The following is a 21,152-nucleotide window of genomic DNA, read 5'->3' as shown; positions in this document are numbered from 1 at the left end:
TTAAATTTACCATCTTAACTTTTTTTTTTTTTTTTTTTTTTTTTGAGATGGAGTTTCGCTCTTGTCGCCCAGGCGACAAGAGATTATACAATGGCACAATCTCGGCTCACTGCAGCCTCCACCTCCCGGGTTCAAGCGATTCTCCTGCCTCAGCCTCCCGAGTAGCTGGGATTACAGACATGCACCACCATGCCCAGCTAATTTTGTATTTTTAATAGAGACAGGGTTTCACCATGTTGGCCAGGCTAGTTTCAAACTCCTAACCTCAGGTGGTCCACCCACCTCAGCCTCCCAAAGTGCTGGGATTACAGGTGTGAGCCATTGCACCCAGCCCCATCTTAACCATTTTTAGGTATACAATTCAATAATGTTAAGTATATTCACATTGTTGTGCAACAGTTTCTAGAAGTTTTTCATCTTGCAAAACTAAAACTCTTCACGACTAAACTATTTCTCTCCTCTCCCCCTGCCCTTGACAATCATGATCCTTTATGTTTCATTGATTTTGACTACTTTGGACACTTCATATGAGTGGAATCACACAGTATTTGTCCTTTTGTGACAGGTTTATTTCACTTGGTGTCATATCCTCGAGGTTCATCTGCGTTGCAGCATGTTACAGGATTTCCTTCTTTTATCAAACTGCATTATATTCCACTGTATATGCACCACATTTTCCCTATGCATTCATCTGTTGATGGATTTTTGGGTTGCTTCCACCTCTTGACTAATGTGAATAATGCTGCAGTGAACATCAGTATGCATATATCTCTTCAAGATCCTAGCAGGAATTTTTTAATGACTAAATAGGCATTTAACTATGTGCATTCTATTTCATATAATCTAGTATGAATATATTTTTTTCTATATTATTTTCCTACATCTAAGCCAACCCTTTTCAAAACACTAATTGTTTTAATCTTCAGTTTCCTCATATTGTGACCACATTTTCTCCTCAATGTGAGTCAGCACAGCTACCACCAGATTTGAGTATAATCTTTTTCTAGTTCTTTCTTTATATAAGCTTTTTCCTGTTCATTCTGAACATTCTGGTTTGTCTCTGCGTTCTTAGCTCATTTTCGATATGTCCTCTTCCCTTCATGCTTCCTCTTTCTCTTGTTGGGATTGTAAGGTATTTATATTAAGATAGAAGTAGAAAAGAACAAATGTATATGCTTGTTTGGTGCCATCTATTACTGATATCACTGTTCTCTTTAAATCCCAACCCTGGTTAAATTCAGCTCACCACCTACTCCAGGCCTGAACCTTGCCATCTAAAATGAGGACTGCTGGATACAAACACTCAATAATGCTGATTGGTCTCACTTCAGATTCATGACTACAAACCTCAAGTGGGCCCCTGGGTTGCCAACAATCCTAGTATATTTCCTTAGTCCAGTGGTTCTCAAAACAGGGGCCCCAAACGAGTTGCGTCAACATCACTCAGAAGCTTGTTAGAAATGTATGTTCTTAGTTGGGCATGGTGGCGTACGCCTGTAGTTCCAGCTACTTGGGAGGCTGAGATGGGAGGAGCACTTGAGCCTGAGAGTTTGAGTCTAGCCTGGGCAACATAGCAAAACCTTGTCCCTAAAAAAAAAAAAAAAAAGAAAGAAAAGGCCAGGTGTGGTGGCTCACGCCTGTAATCCCAGCATTTTGGGAGGCCGAGGTGGGCAGATCACCTGAGGGTCAGGAGTTCGAGACCAGCCTGACCAACATGGTGAAACCCCGTCTCTACTAAAAATAGAAAAATTAGCTGGGTATGGTGGCACGCACCTGTAATCCCAGCTACTCAGGAGGCTGAGGCAGGAGAATCGCTTGAACCCGGGAGGCAGAGGTTGCAGTGAGCAGAGATTGCACCATTGCACTCCAGCCTGGGTGACAGAGCGAGACTCCATCTCAAAAAAAAAAAGAAAAAAATGCATGTTTCTGACTTCATGCCAGACCTGTGAGCCAGAAATTCTGGGGATGGGGCTCAGCAACCTGTGTGATTCTGATGCTAAGGTTTGAGGACCACTGCTTAATCAGTTCATTCTCCTATTCCTTGAAAATACTTTTTCACACCTGTACTCTTCTCAGACTGCCAGGAACCCCCCTCCTTCCTCACTCCCACCTGGTGACCACTTTTTATTTCACTGAGAAAATAGAAACAGAAGAGAATTTTATTGTCTTCCAGCGTCCACCTCTGCTAGTATATACAAATGTCTCTCTCTAAGAAACAAAAGCTGGGCGCAGTTCTTCATGCTTGTAATCCCAGCATTTTGGCCAGCTGAGGTGGGCAGATCCCTTGAGCTCAGCAGTTCGAGAGTAGCCTAGGCAACATGGCGAAACCCTGTCTTTACAAAAAACTACAAAAATTAGCCGGGTGTGGTGGCACATACCTGTACTCCCAGCTACTCAGGAAGCTAAGGCAAGAGGGTGGCTTAAGCCCCAGGAGGTGGAGGCTGCAGTGAGCCATGATTGTGCCACTGCACTCCAGCCTGGGCGACAGTGAGACCCTGTCTCAAAATAAATAAAATAAAAAATTTAAAAACCTCCACAAAAAAGCTCTAGGTACTGCTATGGAATTACCTATAGAATATATTGTTATGTGGAAATTTTAAATATTTGTACATATTTTCTTATTTTTAAAAAACTGAAGGATAAACTGAAAACTGATAAAAATAGTTACCAATGAGGAAGAAAAGATTGGGAGTGGGGGAAGAGTGCAAAAGCTAGACCTCTCTGAATAGTGTCTGTTTTACAGTTTGTACTTTAGAACCTATGTACATGTTTTATACAATTAAAACACCAAATTAAGGCAAAATCTAGTTGAAACAAATGAACCTCACTCTATTGCAAAGTGAAAGCATAACCACAAGGAGAATTATTTTTGGTAACTTTAAAATAGGGTAGGGGTTTTTGTTTTGTTTTTATGTAATTTTAGACTTATAGAAAAGTTATGAGAACAAGTACGAGGATTCTAGATACCTTTTACTTAGATTCTCTATGTTAACATTTTTTTCTTCATTTGTTTAATCCTTCTCAATCTCTCACTCTTATCCATTTATGTATTTCCTAAAAATAGGGAATTCCTTTACATAGCTGCAGTACAGTTATCAAAATCAGTTAATTTATGTTGACCTAATATCATTATGTATTCTACAGACCTTGTGTCAATTTCATCAGTTGTCCTAGTAATATCCTTTATAACAAAAATAAAAACAAACCAGGCACAGTGGCTCACACCTGTAATCCCAGCACTTTGGGAGGATGAGGCGGGCAGATCACTTGAGGCCAGGAGTTCGAGACCAGCCTGGCCAACATGCCAAAACACTGTCTCTACCAAAAATGCAAAAAATTAGTCAGGCATGGTGGCACGCTCCTGTAATCCCAGCTACTTGGGAGGCTGAGGCACGAGAATCACTTGAACTCGGGAGGTGGAGGTTGCAGTGAGCAGAGATCATGCCATTGCACTCCAGCCTGGGTGACAAAGTGAGACCCTGTCTCAAAAATATATATATATTAAAAACAAGATCTATCTTTTTAGTCTCCTTTAATCACTTTAACCTGGAACTGTATTTGAAGAATATAGGCCAGTTACTTTCTAGAATGTCCCTCTTTGGGTTTGCCCAGTGTTCCTTCGTGATTAGATCTGGTTATGTACTTTGGCAGGAATACCACAGCAGTGTTGCCGAGTTCTCAATGCATCATATCAGGAAGCACATGCTATCAAGCAGTCCCATTAGAAGCAGTGTTAACTTTGCTAGTTTCTGCTGGGTTTCTCCCCTGTAAAATTACTAGTTTCCCGTTTGTAATTAATAAGTATCCTGTAGGGAGATATTTAGAGATCACATAAATATCTTACCACTCTTCAAACTTTCACTCACAGGTTAGCATCCTTGATGATTCTTACCTGAATCAGTTACGATAATGAAAACTGCCAGATTCCAGCATTTCTTCTACATTTAATTGATTTTCTACTTAAAGTTTTTCCTCCTTCCCCATTCATGTATTTGTTTATTTATTTACATCAGCATAGACTCATGGATTCTTACTTTACTCAGTAGTAAAATGCTATTTTGACCGGGCATACCTAGTGGGATATATCTTAAGGACAAAAAGAACCACAAAATCTTAAACAGCATTCAGTGGTGTTGTTATTGATAATGTAGGTATTACTATTATTTTAAAACTTTCACACACACACACACATTCTGCAGCACAAAGCAAATGAATAATTATGTTAGTATCATTAGGTACCAAGATTACAGTTGACCCTTGAACAACATGGGGATTGGGGTACTAATCCCCGCACAGTTGAAAATCCATGCATAACTTTTGACTCCCCCAAAACTTAACTACTCCTGGAAGCCTTACCAATAACATAGTTGATTAACACATATTTTGTGTTATATGCATCAGGGGAGCCTCAAGTGATCCTCAAGTGATCCTCCCACCTCAACCTTCCAAAGCACTGGGATCATAGGCATGAGCCACCACTCCCAGCCGGTTTGATAATTATAGAAAGAAGTTTGGCTTTAAAAATGTCAAAATAGCAGGATGCAGTGGCACATGCCTGTAGTCCCAGCTACTCAGGAATCTGAGGCAGGAGGTTTGCTTGAGCCCAGGAGTTCTGGGATGTGGTGCATTATGCCAATCAGGTGTCCACATGAAGTTTGGCATCAATATGATCTCCCGGGAGGGGGGTACCACCAGCTTGCTTAAGGAGGGGTGTGAACTGGCCCAGGTTGTCAGCGGAGCAGGTCAAAACTCCCATGCTGATCAGTAGTGGCATTGTGCCTGTGAATAGCCACTGTGCTCCAGCCTGGGCAACAGGGAGAGACTCCCACCTCTGAAAATAAATTAAAATTAAATAATGTCAACATAACAGGAGGATCAGTTTTTGTCAGCAAAGAGGCAGCAGATGAGTTCTCAGATGCCATTCAGAAAAGTATTGAAGAGGAGCAATATCTGCCTGAACAGGCTGTTAATATGGATGAAAAGTGCCCTATTCTGGAAAGAAAATGCCACAAAGGACATCTATTAATAAGGAGCAGAAGCAAGCACCAAGATTTAGGGCAGGAAGGGATACGCTAACTCTAATAAGCATAGTCCTGATAAAATTCCAACTGCATTTGCACAAAACAGTAGAGTCAGCCTATCTGCCTCACTTGAGGCCAGGAGTTTGAGATGACCCTGGGCAACATAACGAGACACTCTAACCCCCCAAAAAATGTTTTTAATTAGCCAGGCATGGTGGCACACATTTGTAGTGCCAGCTTCTCTGGAGACTGAGGCAGGAGGATCGCTTGAGCCCAGGAGTTGAAGGCTACAGTAAGCTATGATTGCACCAACTGCACTCCAGCCTGGGTGACAGAGTGAGACCCTGTCTCTTAAAAAAAAAAAAAAAATTTATCAAACTGTCTTTTGCCACCATTGTATTCTCCAGCTTTTAGATCCTTCACTTTTTTTTTTTTTTTTTTTCCTGAGACAGTCTCGTTCTGTCACCCAGGCTGGAGTGCAGTGTCAGCCTCCTGGGTTTAAGCAATTTTCCCGCCTCAGCCTCCTGAGTAGCTGGAACTACAGGCACGCTCTACCATGCTGGGCTAATTTTTGTATTTTTAGTAGAGATAAGGTTTCGCCATGCTGCCCATGCTGGTCTCAAAGTCCTCCACTCAAGTAATCTGCCCACCGCAGCCTCCCAGAGTACTGGGATTACAGGCATGAGCCACCACACCTGACCCCTTCACCTTCTTTTTGCTTTAAGTTGCCATTTCGCTTTTTCTCAAATTATGTTAGAATCTATAGGTATATCTTTTTTGTATCAATCCTGCACCCACATAAAAGCTGCATTTTCAATACTACTTAAAAAGGTATTTCACAAAAAGTGCAAGATTTTAGCACCTACTGGTGTTAGCTGCAGGAGTAGCTTCATGAATTTCCTTTCCTTTTTTTTTTTTTTTTTTTTTTTTTTACAATGGTCCTTATGTTGGATTCATTTATCTTGAGATGGCAGCCAACTGCAGTTGCAGACCTCAATCTACAATACATATCAAGCAATTCAGTTTTTTCTTTTCTTTTTTTTTTTTTTTTTTTTTTTAAGATGGAGTCTCGCTCTTATCACCCAGGCTGAAGTGCAGTGGCACAATCTCGGCTCACTACAACCTCCGCCTCCCAGGTTCAAGCAGTTCTCCCACCTCAGCCTACTCAGTAGCTGGGATTTACAGGTGCCTGCCACCATGCCCGGCTAATTTTTGTATTTTTAGTAAAGATGGGGTTTCACCACGTTGGCCAGGCTGGTCTCGAACTCCTGACCTCAGGTGATCCACCTGCCTCAGCCTACCTTTTTCTTGTAATGTCATGACTTCCCTCTGTTTCTTAGGAGCACTTCTAGCATCACCAATGGCACTTTGTATGGATCCTATGGTTTAGCGTATTGCACTAAACACAGTGAAAATAATATGAGAACTGTGAGATTACTTTTACTGTGATATGCAATTTATTGGAGAGATGAACTGCTCAAGCAGAGATAAGTAGCATCACACAACATATTAGGTGAATACTTGCAAGACTTGAGCTCACTGCAACAGCAACAGGAGGGAGCTGTGAAATTATTACAGTAGTATAATATGTACTACAGTTAATTTTATGGTTATGATTTAATATTGCATCTTTGCATTTGTTCACATTTCTCTTGACTGAATGGCACCATTTACAGTCTGTGTAGGTGTAAGTTTTGATAAATTTTAACTCTTTATAATAGATTCGTGTACATTTTTATAGTACTAAATAATAAAATAGTATCTAAATATGTTTTATGCATTTATGATATAGCTTTTTCTTAATTTTTTATTCCAGAAGTCATCCTTCACCTTTTTCTTAATTTTTAAAATAGTTCTAGGCAACAATGGTTGGTCTACGAGTTTTTTCAAGTTGTTACGAATCTCAAAAAAAAAATTTCAATATATTTTGTTGAAAACAATCCATGTATAAGTGGACCCACACAGTTCAAACCCATGTTCAAAAGTGAACTATACTTGCCAAATCAAAGAATTAAAGTAAAAACGCTATAATTGAATAGGAAGAAATATTAGCTTGAACTTGTTTTTTTTTTTGAGACAGAGTTTCGCCCTTGTTACCCAGGCTGGAATGCAATGGCATGATCTCGGCTCACCACAACCTCCGCCTCCCAGGTTCAAGCGATTCTCCTGCCTCAGCCTCCCGAGTAGCTGGGATTACAGGCTTGCGTCACCACACCCAGCTAATTTTGTATTTTTAGTAGAGACGGGGTTTCTCCATGTTGGTCAGGCTGGTCTCGAACTCCCAACCTCAGGTGATCCTCCTGCCTCGGCCTTCCAAATTGCTGAGATTACAGATGTGAGCCACACGCCCAGCGTGGTTTATTTTTCTCCTAAAAAATGCATTCTTTTTTCAGCACTGTTCACTGAAAAGCCAAAGTAATAATAACCCTGTAAAAATAATACGCCTAGTACCCACATCATGGATTTGTTTATATATTTTATTTTATTTTTATTTTTATTATTATTATTTTTGAGACAGAGTCTTGCTTTGTCGCCAGGCTGGAGTGCAATGGCGTGATCTTGGATCACTGCAACCTCCGCCTCCTGGGTTCAAGCGATTCTCCTGCCTCAGCCTCCTGAGTAGCTGGGAGTATAGGCGCATGCCACCACACCCAGCTAATTTTTGTATTTTTAGTAGAGATAGGGCTTCACCATGTTGACCAGGATGGTCTCAATCTCTTGACCTCCTGATCCGCCCACCTCGGCCTCCCAAAGTGCTGAGATTACAGGCATGAGTCACTGTACCCAGCCAATTTTTTTTTTTTTTTTTGAGACAAGGTCTTACTCTGTCACCCAGGCTGGAGTGCAGTGACGCAATCTCAGCTCACTGGGTTCAAGTGAAGCTACTGCCTCAGCCTCTCGAGTAGCTAGAATTACAGGCATGTGCCACCACGCCCAGCTAATTTTTGTATTTTTAGTAGGGACAAGGTTGGCCGGGCTGGTCTTGAACTCCTGACCTCAAGTTATCCACCCACCTTGGCCTCCCAAAGTGCTGGGATTACAGGCATGGGCCACCGCACCTGACCCACATCATGGATTTAAATCCTTTTTTGCACTAAAAAGAAACAGGGCTACTTAGGGAAATGGCTGATTCCAGATCTGGGGCAAGAAATGAACATGACAAGCCTGGAACATCATCTTGTGACTGAAAGCAAGGAAGTTATCAGACTTCTGGAGTCTTACAAAAATACAAAAGAACTGACTTAAAGGGGCTCCCACTGGCCCAAAATGGGACAATTTGAGCACAAAAATTTGTAAAGGCAGCAATTGATTAAAACACATTAAATATATAAAAATCTGTAAGTTCATAATAATTTAAAAAAAAAAACCTCATCAGTCACCTTTGGAGGTTGCCTAGAAACTAACTTGGTATTCTGGAAATAAATTATAACAGCTTTATTCATAATATCCAAAAACTAGAAATAGCCCAAATATCTGTCAACAGGACAATGGACAAACTGATATATTCATACAATGGAATACTTACTCAGTAGTAAAAAGAAATGAACTACCGATCACAACGAAATGGATGAATCTCAGAACATGCTGAATGACAGAAGCCTTACATAAAAGAATACATACTTACGGTTTTGTGTCTATCAAGTTCTAATATAGGCAAAACAAACCTATGGTGAAAAAATATCAGAGTAGTGGTTTGCACTGGGGGAAATGGCGGCAGAGATTGAATGGGAAGGGGATGAGGGAGTGAGGTTTGTGGGATAATGAATTTTTTTAGGGGTTTGGGTTACACAAATGTATGCAGTTCATCAAAACTCTAATGGTACGCTTTTGTGCATTTCACAGTATATACATTTTTTACCTTAAACATAACTTTATTTTTTTTTTTACTTTTTATAGAAGTTTTAAGAGATAGGGTCTTGCTGTCACCCAGGCAGGGGTGCAGTGGCACAATTGCGGTTCACTGCAATCTTAAGCTCCCAAGCTCCAGTGATCCTCCTACCTCAGCCTCCCAAGTTACTGGGACCACAGGTGCACGCCACCAAACCTGGCTATTTTTTTTTTTAAGTAGAGGCATAATTTTAAACAAATATTAAATTTCAATGATATGTGTGCTAAGGTGTAGTAAAAAGTAAGATGGATAGAAGAATAAAGAGATAGATATTTGATAAAGCAAATGTAACAATATTTAATTGTAGAATCTAGGTGGCTCTTTACAATATAATTCTTTCAATTTTCTATATGTTTGATAGTTTTCATAACAAAATGTTGAAGAAAACCTCCATTTTGGAACCTCTAATTATGGGTCTAGGCATCAACATCTGCTAACATCATTGAGTGAAAAGTTGATGGTGAATCTTATAATGATGGGCCAGGCAGACAACACCTGAACCCACTGCTCAATCCTGTCACTAAAAGTAGGATAGCCAGGTGCTATGTTCTTCCTGATGCGATACAATAGATATATCACCTATGAAGTATTAGTGCATAAAACTAAAATTGAATCTGAATCTAATCAAGATTCTAGATCTAACTACAAATTTACAGGAAATACAGGAGAGTAGAGAACATTAAATAATACCATGTGGGTACCATTAGCCAAGTACAGATTGTGGGGGATTTCACAGGAAAAATTACCTAGTATCTTAACAAATCAATGGCATGAACATTGGAAAAAAAAAAAAGCATAAGGAAGGGGATCTGTTACAGAGTAAGAGACACTCACAAGACATTGTCATCAAATGCAATGTACAGACCTTGGATCCTGTCTAGAACCAACCAACCGTAAAAAGACCTTTCTTCTTTTTTTAGTCTGTTCTACTCCTTCAAGTTATTGGTAGAGAAAAGACATTTTTGAGACAATCAAGGAAAACTGAATGTGGACTGAGTATTAGATGATACTAAAGAAGTATTGCTCATTTTGTTGGACTTAATAATGATATTATGGTTATTTTTAAGTCCTGTGTTAGAAATACTGAACTATTAACAGGTTAAATTACATTTATGTTAAAATACTTCTGGGGAAAAAAAGTAAACAGTTGGGGACAGATGAAGCAAAAATGAAAGAATGTCCTTGTTTTTGGATTTTTCATTTGTTTGTTTTTGTTTTATTTTTGCTTGGAGACGGGCAAGTTGCCCATACATCCCAGCGGGCCAGGGGAGGAGCTGAAAGAATGTCAGTAATTGCCAAAGCTGGGTGATAGATACATGGAAGTTTATTAATCTATTTTCTCCACTTGTAAATGTTAAAAAGAGGCATCCTCATCTTCACACTTTCTTCTACATCGCATTTCTCCATTTTTACTACAGTAAGACTGTGAAAGAGATCTGTATTTACTGTCAGTACATCATCTCCTCCCATTCTCTCCTGAACCTGGTCCAATGGGGATTTTTGCCTCCATCGTGCCACCAAAACCACTCTTATCAAGGTCACCAGTAACTTCCAGATTGCCAAATCTAATGGTCAGTTCTCAGTTCTCATTTTAAATGGCCTTTGTAACATTGATGACTACTAATCATTCCTACTTGAAAAAGTTTCTTTACTTCAGGATACCAAACTGATTTTCCCCCTGCTTCATTGTCTAGACCTTGTTTTCTTTGCTAGATTTTTTCATCTTCTGACTTCAGATATTGGCGTGCACCAGGACTCAATCTTCTGACTCTTCTCTATGACTTCCTAAGCAATTTCATTCATTACCTTGGCTGTAAATATCATCTGTGTACTGTTGATTCCCAAATTTACACCTCTAATCCCAGCTTCCCCTTAATGTCATCTTATAAAATCTCACACTCAATATGTATGAAACCAAATTTTTTTTTTTTTTCATTTTTCTATAAAATAGAGATGGGGTTTTGCCATGTTGCCCAGGCTGGTCTGAAACTCCTGGGCTCAAGCAATCTTCCCACCTTGGCTCCCCAAAGTGCTAGGATTACAGGTGTGAGCCACCGCACCCAGCCTGAAACCAAATTCTTGATCCACCTTACAAACTCCTCCCTCAGTGTTCCCCGTTTCAGTAAATGGCATCTTCATTTTCACTCAGTTGCTCAGACCAGAAACCTAATTGTTATAATTGACTTGTGTCTTTCTCTCACGCTCATATCCAGTAGCAATTCCTGTCAGCTTTACCTTTAGAACATAAACTGAATTTGACTACTTCTCATCATCTCTGCTTCTGTCACTCTAGTCTAGTCCAAGTCACCATCTTCTCTTGCCTGGGCAACTGCAGTAGCCTCTTAATTGGTCTCCTTTTTCCCTATTTCTTCACAATCTCCTCACACAGCAGCCAGAGTGATCCTTTTAAAACCTAAAACTAATGATAGTACTCCCCTGTTCAAAACCTTATGGTGATTTCCCATCTCGCTCAACATAAAACCCAGAGTTCGGAGAGCAGGCCGGAGCCCAGGCCCGGCCCAGCGGCGCCTGCCAGGTAGACCCAGGCGAAGCCGCGTGCCGGCGCGAGGGAAGCCCTCTGCGGGAACATCCAGTCATGGATAAAAATGAGCTGGTTCAGAAGGCCAAACTGGCCGAGCAGGCTGAGCGATATGATGACATGGCAGCCTGCATGAAGTCTGTAACTGAGCAAGGAGCTGAATTATCCAATGAGGAGAGGAATCTTCTCTCAGTTGCTTATAAAAATGTTGTAGGAGCCCTTAGGTCATCTTGGAGGGTCGTCTCAAGTATTGAACAAAAGACGGAAGGTGCTGAGAAAAAACAGCGGATGGCTCGAGAATACAGAGAGAAAGTTGAGACGGAGCTAAGAGATATCTGCAATGATGTACTGTCTCTTTTGGAAAAGTTCTTGATCCCCAATACTTCACAAGCAGAGAGCAAAGTCTTCTATTTGAAAATGAAAGGAGATTACTACCATTACTTGGCTGAGGTTGCCGCTGGTGATAACAAGAAAGGGATTGTGGATCAGTCACAACAAGCATACCAAGAAGCTTTTGAAATCAGCAAAAAGGAAATGCAACCAACACATCCTATCAGACTGGCTCTGGCCCTTAACTTCTCTGTGTTCTATTATGAGATTCTGAACTCCCCAGAGAAAGCCTGCTCTCTTGCAAAGACAGCTTTTGATGAAGCCATTGCTGAACTTGATACATTAAGTGAAGAGTCATACAAAGACAGCACACTAATAATGCAATTACTGAGAGACAACTTGACATTGTGGACATCAGATACCCAAGGAGACGAAGCTGAAGCAGTAGAAGAAGGGGAAAATTAACCGGCCTTCCAACTTTTGTGTGCCTCATTCTAAAATTTACACAGTAGACCATTTGTCATCCATGCTGTCCCACAAATAGTTTTTTGTTTACGATTTATGACAGGTTTATATTACTTCTACTTGAATTTCTGTATTTCCCATGGGGTTTTTATGCTTAATATTAGGGGAGTAGAGCCAGTTAACATTTAGGGAGTTACCTGTTTTCATCTTGAGGTGGTCAATATGGGGATGTGAAATTTTTATACAAGTTATAAATGTTTGGCATAGTACTTTTGGTACATTGTGGCTTCACAAGGGCCAGTGTAAAACTGCTTCCATGTCCAAGCAAAGAAAACTGCCTACATATTGGTTTGTCCTGGTGGGGAATAAAAGGGATCATTGGTTCCAGTCACAGGTGTAGTAATTGTGGGTACTTTAAGGTTTGGAGCACTTACAAGGCTGTGGTAGAAACATACCCCATGGATACCACATATTAAACCATGTATATCTGTGGAATACTCAATGTGCACACCTTTGACTACAACTGCAGAAGTGTTCCTTTAGACAAAGTTGTGACCCATTTTACTCTGGATAAGGGCAGAAACGGTTCACATTCCATTATTTGTAAAGTTACCTGCTGTTAGCTTTCATTATTTTTGCTACACTCATTTTATTTGTATCTAAATGTTTTAGGTAACCTAAGAACAAATGTAAAAATAAGGATGCAGGAAAAATGAATTGCTTGGTATTCATTACTTCATGTATATCAAGCACAGCAGTAAAACAAAAACCCATGTATTTAACTTTTTTTTGTAGGTTTTTTGCTTTTATGATTTTTTTTTTTTGATACTTGCCTAACATGCATGTGCTGTAAAAATAGTTAACAGGGAAATAACTTGAGGTGATGGCTAGCTTTGTTTAATGTCTTATGAAATTTTCATGAACAATCCAAGCATAATTGTTAAGAACACATGTATTAAATTCATGTAAGTGGAATAAAAGTTTTATGAATGGACTTTTCAACTACTTTCTCTACAGCTTTTCATGTGAATTAGTCTTTTGGTTCTGAAACTTCTCTAAAGGAAATTGTACGTTTTTTGAAATTTATTCCTTATTCCCTCTTGGCAGCTAATGGGCCTTTACCAAGTTTAAACACGAAATTTATCATAACAACAAAAATACTACTAATATAACTACTGTTTCCATGTCCCATGATCCCCTCTCTTCCTCCCCACCCTGAAAAAAATGAGTTCCTATTTTTTCTGGGAGAGGGGGAGATTGATTAGAAAAAAATGTAATATGTTCCATTTAAAATTTTGGCATATGGCATTTTCTAACTTAGGAAGCCACGATGTTCTTGGCCCGTCATGACATTGGGTAGTATTAACTATAAGTTTTGTGCTTCCAAATCACTTTTTGGTTTTTAAGAATTTCTTGATACTCTTATAGTCTGCCTTCAATTTTGATCCTTTATTCTATTTGTCAGATGCACAAGATTACCTTCCTTTTTTAGCCTTCTGTCTTGTCACCAACCATTCCTACTTGGTGGCCATGTACTTGGAAAAAGGCCGCATGATCTTTCTGGCTCCACTCGGTGTCTAAGGCACCCTGCTTCCTTTGCTCGCATCCCACAGACTATTTCCCTCATCCTATTTACTGCAGCAAATCTCTCCTTAGTTGATGAGATTGTGTTTATCTCCCTTTAAAACCCTACCTATCCTGAATGGTTTGTCATTGTCTGCCTTTAAAATCCTTCCTCTTTCTTCTTCCTCTGTTCTCTAAATAATGATGGGGCTAAGTTATACCCAAAGCTCACTTTACAAAATATTTCCTCAGTACTTTGCAGGAAACACCAAACAAAAATGCCATTTTAAAAGAGGTGTATTTTTTCTTTTAGAATGTAAGCTCCTCAAGAGCAGGGACAATGTTTTTTGTATGTTCTATTGTGCCTGGTACACTGTAAATGCTCAATAAAGATTGATGATGGGAGGCAAAAAAAAAAACAAACAAAAAAAAAACCCAGAGTTCTCACCACAGTTTCAAGGCCCTACACCTTTGATCATCCCTCAGATCACATTTCCCACCACTCTGCCCCTTGCTCTCATGCCTTTCCAGACACACTGGCTTCCTTCTTCTCCAAACAACCCTCCTTATTCCTGTGGGCCTTTGTATTGGCTGTTCTTCTCACCTGGAACTTGCTGCCATGTGGCTTGCTTTTTCACTTCGTTCTGGTCTCTGTTCAGATATTACCCATTAGAGAGGCCTTCTCTGACCCCAACTAAAATAGCAGTTCCCTAGTCCCCATCCCTATAACACCTCCTTACCAGCTTAATTTTACTTCCTAACAAGTAATACTACCTGGCTTTACATTCTGTTAATTTGCATTTATGGCTCTATTTGCTTTCTTAAGTTCAACTCTTTAGGCTGGGCACAGTGGCTCATGCCTGTAATCTGGGCACTTTGGGAGGCCAAGGTGAGAGGATCACTTGAGACCAGGAGTTCAAGACCAGCCTGGGCAACATATCAAGACCCCTCATCTCTTTTTAAACATAAGTTAATTTAACTTAATTAAGTTCACATTTTATAACTTGTCTTAAGGATTCGAGAATGACTGAATCTACACAGAGGAGAATTATATAGATTCCCTTGTAACATTAACTTAAGCATAAACATCATCAACATACTATTAAGGGTATACAGAACTTTGGAGTTCTGATTTCAGCTTCTACTCCTTCCTAAGGTGACAACAGTTACACAGGCATGGCCAGAAGACCCTGTTGGAATCTAGTTTGCATTTTTTTCTTCTGTATCATGTTCATTCTTTTCTAGGCTTGCTCACTTGCTGTGTCCCATACTAGAATCATGCTAGGGGTATTGCCATCTTAGTCTGTTGTCATTGTTCTCTCTTTGAACCAACAGAAAGTTCTAACTAACAGCAGTCTATCCGTTGATTTCGGTAGAGGTTTGCCTGCTCTCCCATAGACTCTTCTTGCTACTTTGTGTCATGCTGTGGTTTGCTCACTATTCATTTCTACACTTGCCTTCCTTCTTTCTCTGGCTCTCACATACACACTTACATTTCCTGGCTCATCTCTGTTTGTGCTAGACTATTGTAAAAGTCTTTAAACTTCTTTGCACAGAAAGAATAACTTCCAAAGTAGAATCCTGATGCTCCCATTGGGCAGAGTAAGGATTCCTCCCACCTGTGTGTCATCATCAAACACAGGTGTACCAGCTCAGTATGATTGCACACGTTTTTTTATACCTATTATGTTGGCTAAAACTGAACAAAAACTGTGTCCTTTTATGAATGAGAAAATGTAGGAGAGAATTTTTAAAAACCTTTTGTCTTCCATGACTAAAGAGACTTGCCTTTTTTACTAGCCCCTGTTTTGAGAGCCGGTCAGACGTAGTTTTAGTCATATTGGGGAGGACAGTGTTTAAGCGGAGACCAGAGCTCCCCATTATGAAATTCTTTCCTGACACCAGCCCCAACTAGGTTCCAGTAAGAAATAGATGCAGAGGACAACATCCTACAAAGGAAACCCTCATTGTTATCACAAAGCATATGATATAAAAGAGCCCTGGTCAAGCAGGATACCCCTTGGGGAGAGAATGTCTTTGCCCTGGACTAGGAATCAGGCAAGTGGTTTTCTTTCCCCTTCTCCTTTTTCACCTCCCACCCCCACAGAGAGGAAAAGCAGATCCAGAGAAGACATGCCCAGGAAGAGCGTTGAAGTCCCTGGGAACAAGGCTTAATTAAAATCATTAAATCTGACCCATCCATGTAGTACTCCTTGGCTTAAGGGTGGAATGAATAAAGCAAAGAAAAGAGGACTGGGCAGAGTGGAGAAAGAAAGGGCCGTGACTGTCCCCTAACAACCAGGATACAATGGCTCTGTAGGTAAAATCAGAGGTTTCAAAAAACATTTTGGAAGTGTAAAATATATTTTTTCTTAAAGAAATCTAGACTGTCACTCGAAGGAAGACAATATTGCATAGTAAGGCAAAAAAAATATATCTGTGTTTCTTGAACATCCATGCTTCCTTAGTAATTCTTAGCACTGTACTCTAACCTTACAAGCAAATAATACCTAAAGAACATTGGATGGAACAGGTATGTATTTGGAGAAATCAGCCAGGCGTGAGAATATGACAAATAATTCAAGCATCCAAAATAATTTAGAAGTTTTTAATGTGTTTTTCTATTATCATGTTATCTAATTTTATGTAAACTGAATTGTTCATCTTCAATTAATCCTTATCTTCGGGTTTGTTTTTTGTTTGTTTGTTCATCTGTTTTTCTTTTCAGCCCCACTGTGTTCTCCTTGCCTCAAAAGAAAACTCGGCACCTGTTAAACTTGGAGGCTTTGGGGTAGCTATTCAATTAGGGGAGTCTGGACTTGTAGCTGGAGGTAAGACTGCTTTAAAAAAAAAAATTTCTTCAAAACCTGGTCACTTGCGACTGGTATAAAACTTTCAAGCTACATATTAGCCCAACCTCAGTGTTTCATACCTCATTCCACCCCACCCCAGCCCCCAAAAAGCATCATCAGATAGTTTTTAATTTAATAACTCTGTAGTCATAACTAGAATTTTAGTCCCTTAAGAATAGACTCTTTTTTCTCTTTGTACCTCCAGTACTTAAGAGACTGTAAGAGATTAAAACAGTGTTCAAAGAAAATAAGTTTGAGGCATAGTGCCTTGTAAAGTTGAACTGGCCAAATGAAGTCAAATCTAAAATGTGTAGATTAGCCACTTCCTGGTTTACACTGGTGGCTAATTTTTAATTTCATACTGTTTTCCTTTTTCCATTTATCAAAGAATCCTGCTCAAGCCATCAGTCTGTATATTAGCAAAGAATAAGCAGATGTGAATGCAGGCTGATTTTATTATTAGCCAAAGCAAAACATAATTTTTAAATTCCCATGCCAGAATAAAAAGAAAAAAGTTACAAATTATATAATCTTGCACAGCACATTTCATATAACCCAATTCCTTATAGCTAGAACCTCAAGCAGTAACAACATAGACCATCTTCAGAAAAATGAGCCATAGGTCATAGTTGTAATTTTTTTTTTTTTTTCAGACAATGTCTTGCTCTGTCACCCAGGCTGGAGCACACAGTGGCACGATCATGGCACACTGCTCTGCACCCTTGACCTTCCAGGCTCAAGTGATCCTCCCACCTCAACCTCCCGAGTAGCTAGGATCATAGGCGTGTGCCACCATACCTGGCAAACTTTTTTTATTTTTAGTAGAGGCAAGGTCTCACTACATTGCCCAGGTTGGTCTCAAACTCCTGGGCCTAAGCAGTCCTCCTGCCTCAGCCTCCCAAAGTGCTGGGATTACAGGTGTAAGCCACTGCACCCAGCCCATAGTTGTATTCTTTAAATAATTTTTTCACCACATTGCCCTCTAAAATTAAATTACATTCAAATTTTCTTTTAGTTTCACATTCTTTTCCAGTTAATCATTTCCAATAATATGCAAAATTGCAAGCTGAGTATAGTTTCAAAGAATGCTAATTTTTTCCCCTAATTTAAAACTTTCTGTTAGTGATTGGAAGACTGACCAAAGGGTCAGCTAGTAAAGCACAGTTTAATCATGGAATCTCAGAACTCCAAAGGGCCTTAACTTCTCTAGTCTTGTAACTAATGATTGAATTCTTCCATAATATTCCCAAGAAAAGATTGAGTTCTGGTATTAAACCTCAGAGAGCAAAGTAGTCACTACATCCCAAGACAGTTCATTTCATTTTTGGACAACTCCTTAAGTATTAAAAAGCTCATCTTTGCATCTTTCTGTAACTTCTACCCAGTCATCCTAATCCTGACTTCTGAAACTACTGTGAACGATTTTCATCCTTCCGTATGATAACCGTTCATCTGTTTGTAGACAACTACCATGTCCCCCTAGGTCTTATCCAAGTTAACTTCCCTAGGGTGATTTGGCCATTCTTCATATAAACTGGTTCAAAATCTCTTCAGTATCCACAAAGTACAGGGCCTGGACTGAACACTAACTACAGGTAGTACAGTACAGCCGATCCAGTGCACAGTAGCATTGGGCTATCATTTTTTTGTGTTCTGGGCCTTAAATTTCCCTCGGGTTCCCCAAATTGCATTAGCTTTTTAGACAACTACATAGCACTGATGGTTCATATTGATCTTGTAATCAAGTGAAAATCCTAAATTATTTTTTAAACAAATGTCACTGTTAAGCTAACTCTCTCAATTCTGGTACTTATACAGATCATTTCTATGTTAAGACTATGTAATTATAACAAATAATTTCTGATGATTATATTACCAAGGTTAATGGGATGAAATGAAATGAATTTATTTTATATGTTATATACTGGCCATATATGACTTTGTTTCTGTTGCTCTGGATCTATGTCCTGTTGGTATGTAGAATGTCATGGGCTTCGTATTTTATTGTACATCTTGATTGGGGGGAAAAATAGATGCATTATGTTTACCTGGACATTTTCTCCATATTAATTTTTTTCTAAAGACCATGAACCTTTCACCTACATTGTTTATTTTTAAAGCTAATTTTGAACTCCCCCCCACCGCCTGCCGCCGGTATGTCAGTATTCAAAATTTATTTTTCTCCATGCTTCTAGAATTAAAATACTTCCTAATGGTCAAAATATTGTCATTTCTTAGCATACCTTTTTTTGTATTCTTGAAATAACTTTGAATGTTACGTTTTAAAAAATAGAATATGAATAAATAAGAGATAAATTATTTCTCTTAGAAAAAGCTTTTCTGCTGTTTAAGGTACTTTTGAAATTTTGCTAATTAAGGTTGGGCACGGTGGCTCACGCCTCTAATTCCAGCACTTTGGGAGGCTGAGGCGGGCAGATTGAGCCCAGGAGTTCAAGACCAGCCTGGGCAACATGGCGAAACCCCATTTCTCCGAAAAGATGCAAAAATTAGCCAGGCATGGTGACAAGAGCCTGTAGTCCCAGCTACACAGGAGGATCGCTTGAACCCGGGAGGCAGAGGCTGCAGTGAGCTGAGATCGCACCACTGCCCTCCAGCCTGAGCAACAGAGCAAGACCCTATCTCAAAAAAAAAAAAGAAAGAAATTCCGTCAATCGTTCAATTATTTATCAACTTTAAAGCAGAAAGCCATTTTCCTGTCAGTTTGAAATCCCAGTCCCTAGTCCTCATAATAGAAAGGAATTCATTTCTTTATATGTTGCATATAGTAAAAATCATTTAAACATATTTACACTCCCCCTACCTGAAACTCAGCTATTTAGGAAACTTACTTATCCAGAATACAACTAGAAACCTAGAAAATAACTATAATAGCAGCAAAATTATTCCTACCCTTAAAAATCCACTCATGCTCCTCACAATTGAGCATCTAAAGACACTCTCTAAGGCTGACTTGCTCCCATGTTTTAAAAAGTTGTATAGATTCGTGTTCCTTCATACCTTGCACATGCTATTCCTTCTAGTTGGAGTGCCTTTTGTCATTTTATCTATCTGGTTAACTCCTACTGTTCTGGAAGGTTGAGCTAACAATTGTCTCCTCTTTAAAGCAGGCTTACCTTCACCATCCCGAGTTGGATAGCCCTATTCCTTCTCTTCTATATTCCCATAACTATCTGGGCTACATACCTCCATGTAGCATTGGATGCAGGGACTTACATCAAAGACTGTGATTTGTAAGAGTAAGGAGGACCATGGCTGAGGGTATCTAGGACCTAGCAAGCACTTAGGAAATTGCTATTAAATGAAATAATCTGGTTGCTAGTCAGGTTCTAGTTAATAGCAGATTATAAAAGCAACAAATTAGGAGAACGCAGAACTAAAGCGTAGTGAGAGAAAAGAAATAAAAGCCTGACAAAAATATATATGATATATACTGAGCAGACACCAAAACTTGGAAAGCACAACAGCCTTTCGGTATGAAAGAAATCAACTCCTGCATACCTCTGAAGTTCCTGAGGGTGCTTTCTGTTCTATAGCCTAGGTCTTTAATCAGTATCTGTAATGACAAGTCTGAGTCATCAAGAAAAGGTTAAATTATGAGCAGCATTCTGTGTAAAAGAAGTCAGGAAATTGTAGAAAGCCATACAAAATTATTTAACTAAGGTGGGCACTGTGACTCACACCTGTAATCCCAGCTGCTTGAGAGGCCAAGGCAGAAGGATCGCTTGAGCCCAGGAGTTTGAGACTAGCCTGGGGAAAATAGTGAGACTCTGCAAAAAAATTATTAAAGCAAAAAGGATTGTGTGCATAAAGATTCAAATCACAATGTATTTTAAAATGTAGCTATTCAGAACAATTCTCCCCCTGAGATTCTGGTAGGAAGGTTTTATTGTATTATCAAAATACATAATATTTAAATATTTGTCCAAAATATCTCAAACTGCCATTTAATTTAGTTTGCTAATTTGTTTCCTTTTCTTAAAATTTTGTGGTCAAAGTCCTAAAAGTCAAGAAGTATCGGCAAAAACAAGGATTTTTAGGAAGTTGGTGTATATTAAAGGTTAACTCCAGTCCTTTTTACCTTCTACTGATTTACATGAAATAAAAGAGCATTCCTCTACATTCTTTCTACCATGGTTTTTCCCCTATCATCTATGAGCAAATTATTGAACCAAACAACAGGCATCTTCCCGAAGATTGAACACTAATTCTCCAGCATTGGGTAGTCTTCGTCTAGCTAAATGGAGAGAACCTTCTCAGGATGGCTGGGACTGGCCGTGGTCGCTCTGATTATTCCCAGGTTAAGGCCCCCATTTTGAGTGGCTTGGCCCAGGAAGTGGTAGGAGTCAAGTTGAGTTTCAAAGCATCATACAAACTGTCAGCAGGTACCTAACTGGTACTCTGGTACCAGTTGAATGATACTGGTTTCCCCTACTCCTGCTAGCTCCTGTGCATCAGAACAAGGCTAATTCTCC

At 39.5% G+C, this 21,152-nt stretch overlaps 2 protein-coding genes across 12 annotated transcripts in view; both read left to right on the top strand.

Moving 5' to 3' along the window:
• CASK (calcium/calmodulin dependent serine protein kinase) overlaps positions 1-21,152 on the top strand; it is a 400,245-nt gene that overhangs the window by 231,097 nt on the left and 147,996 nt on the right. For all 11 annotated transcript variants that reach the window (XM_009234749.4, XM_054544490.2, XM_054544486.2 and 8 more), the window contains exon 6: positions 16,536-16,638. In XM_009234749.4, coding sequence (XP_009233024.2) covers positions 16,536-16,638 — 103 coding nt within the window. The remainder of the gene's footprint in view (positions 1-16,535; positions 16,639-21,152) is intronic.
• LOC112130761 (14-3-3 protein zeta/delta-like) lies at positions 9,046-13,249 on the top strand. Its single transcript, XM_054544491.2, has one exon. It carries the CDS (start codon positions 11,507-11,509, stop codon positions 12,242-12,244), a length of 738 nt encoding a protein of 245 aa, XP_054400466.1. The 5' UTR covers positions 9,046-11,506; the 3' UTR covers positions 12,245-13,249.

The sequence above is a fragment of the Pongo abelii genome, chromosome X (assembly GCF_028885655.2).
Source record: "Pongo abelii isolate AG06213 chromosome X, NHGRI_mPonAbe1-v2.0_pri, whole genome shotgun sequence".
Taxonomy (NCBI): domain Eukaryota; kingdom Metazoa; phylum Chordata; class Mammalia; order Primates; family Hominidae; genus Pongo; species Pongo abelii.
Note: the sequence above shows the minus strand (reverse complement) of the source record. Positions and strands in the feature narration are given on the sequence as shown.